This window comes from Lucilia cuprina, chromosome 2 (assembly GCF_022045245.1).
Source record: "Lucilia cuprina isolate Lc7/37 chromosome 2, ASM2204524v1, whole genome shotgun sequence".
NCBI lineage: Eukaryota > Metazoa > Arthropoda > Insecta > Diptera > Calliphoridae > Lucilia > Lucilia cuprina.
In genome coordinates, this window is record NC_060950.1 from 65,405,965 (window position 1) to 65,407,900 (window position 1,936).

The 1,936-nt window shown below is 33.9% G+C and overlaps 1 protein-coding gene across 1 annotated transcript; it reads right to left on the reverse strand.

Annotated features, from left to right (window-relative positions):
• Nucleotides 1-28: 28 nt before the first annotated feature.
• Nucleotides 29-1,871, reverse strand: LOC124421449. Its single transcript, XM_046956682.1, has 4 exons — nucleotides 1,130-1,871; nucleotides 625-1,075; nucleotides 443-561; nucleotides 29-332 (listed from the first exon to the last, which is right to left on the reverse strand). The coding sequence occupies exons 1-4, from the start codon at nucleotides 1,555-1,557 to the stop codon at nucleotides 134-136; spliced, it is 1,197 nt and encodes a 398-aa protein (XP_046812638.1). The 5' UTR covers nucleotides 1,558-1,871; the 3' UTR covers nucleotides 29-133.
• Between the last annotated feature and the right edge of the window lie 65 nt (nucleotides 1,872-1,936).

Consider the following 1,936-nt stretch of genomic DNA (forward strand, 5'->3'; position numbering starts at 1 on the left):
TCTAGTTCTGTTCTAGTTCTGTTCTAGTTCTGTTCTAGTTCTGTTTTAGTTCTGTTCTAGTTCTGTTCTAGTTCTGTTCTAGTTCTCTTCTAGTTCTCTTCTAGTTCTCTTCTAGTTCTGTTCTAGTTCACTTTCAAATCATTTTGATTAAAGACACTGTTTTCAAATACATCTTACATCGATTTGGATAAAAATGTGGTATACACTTGCAAATTTTATATACCAAATTGAGACGGCATTCTTGCATACAAAGATTTTTAGTATAGATCGGAAAATGGGTTAAATTAGACTCGTGATTAAAGCGGCAATTTCTCTGGCGAACATTTGATTCTCTAAAAGTAGAACAGAAATACGAAATTGATGGTATATGAAGCAAATTTAATAAATTTGTGGTATTAAACGATAATTCAGATATAAAGATAAGTAACATCTAAAGACTTACGTCTCAAAATTCTTAGTCGTTGTTATTTCAGTAACAGTCGGTTCAAAATACAAATTCTCTGTGGAGTAGCCAACATTATTATCCACCTTCATGACATCAAAAGCACTGTGACCATAGAGCTTTAAAGAAAGTTTAAGTTAAAACTAGTTGTAATAATTTTAATTCCCAAACTGTCAACTTACATCCATGGCCGATTGAAATCCTATGAAATTGTAATCTATATATCTATCGGGAAACGAACCCTGTTGAACTGGTCTCACCTGAGCCTCCTCTTCGTAGATGTTTTTCTCGGGATATTCACCTAATATTAAATAACGTGAGGAATATTCCTCAGGCAAAAAACTATTGGTCAAATAGCACAGACCATATTCAGTTAGAATTTGCCGAGTGTGTATATTAGCGCCATTGTCCACAGTGCGCACACGCTGTTTTTCATTCGGATTCATGGTTTCGTCAGCCGTTAAATTGTATATAAGTTCCATATAACGATTTGGTGTCAATCGAATTTTATCCAATGTTCCCTGCACAGTTTTGTGTATAGGTATATCGTTAAAATTAATATATGTAGAATTGGCTAAATGTTCGAGAAAATCGAAGAATTCTTGCTTGTGTTCATCGGTAATATCGTACATTCTGAAAAATTATGAATATTATACAGAGTAGTCCAAAGTATATAATTTTACTTACTCGCAAAAGTGATCAAACTTTTCCTTATTAAGTCTCTCCATTGGACATATGGTGACACTCGGTAAAGTGGTATTCCAATCGAAATAGTTACGTTCTATACCCACATAACTGTTTTTACTCATGAATCGCGTTACAGATTGCAAGGCAATGAAAAAACAAAAGTAGTGACAAATTGCCATTAGAATAAACCAGAAAATCCTCTCCAACATAGTTAAACCATTCCTAACAAGATAGACATAACAATGGGCCACACATGTCTCCAAATATAACTTGAAGTAATACCAAATACTCAAGAGAATCTTTTTAACTCTATGCCAACCGGGGTTTGACTTTTTTATGATTTTCTTTTGCTTTGAAGGTTGCACGGTGTTAGCCAGATGATATGAAGGTGGTGGTGTTGGCTGGATCGGTTGAACTTTTATGTACATTATTTTCTGTTTATTTTTTAAGTCCGAAATGTTCGCTGGTTTGTTGACGACTATTTTTTATTAGTATTTAGAGCCTAAAGAGTTAGTTAATTATTTTTTTTTAATTGCTACATGATTTGTACACTTGAAATGCATTTGTTATGTCACATAACAAGTGTCTGAAGGCAGTTTGCACGCGATTTGGCCAGGATGATAAGAAGGGTTGTACTGCTTTTACAACAGTTCTAATTCACTCCTAGTTCATTTCTAGTTCAGTTCTAGTTCAATTCTAGTTCTGTTCTCGTTCAGTTCTAGTTTAGTTCTAGTTCCAGTTCTGTTCTAGTTCAGTTCTAGTTCAATTCTAGTTCTGTTCTAGTTCTGTTCTAGTTCTGTTCTAGTT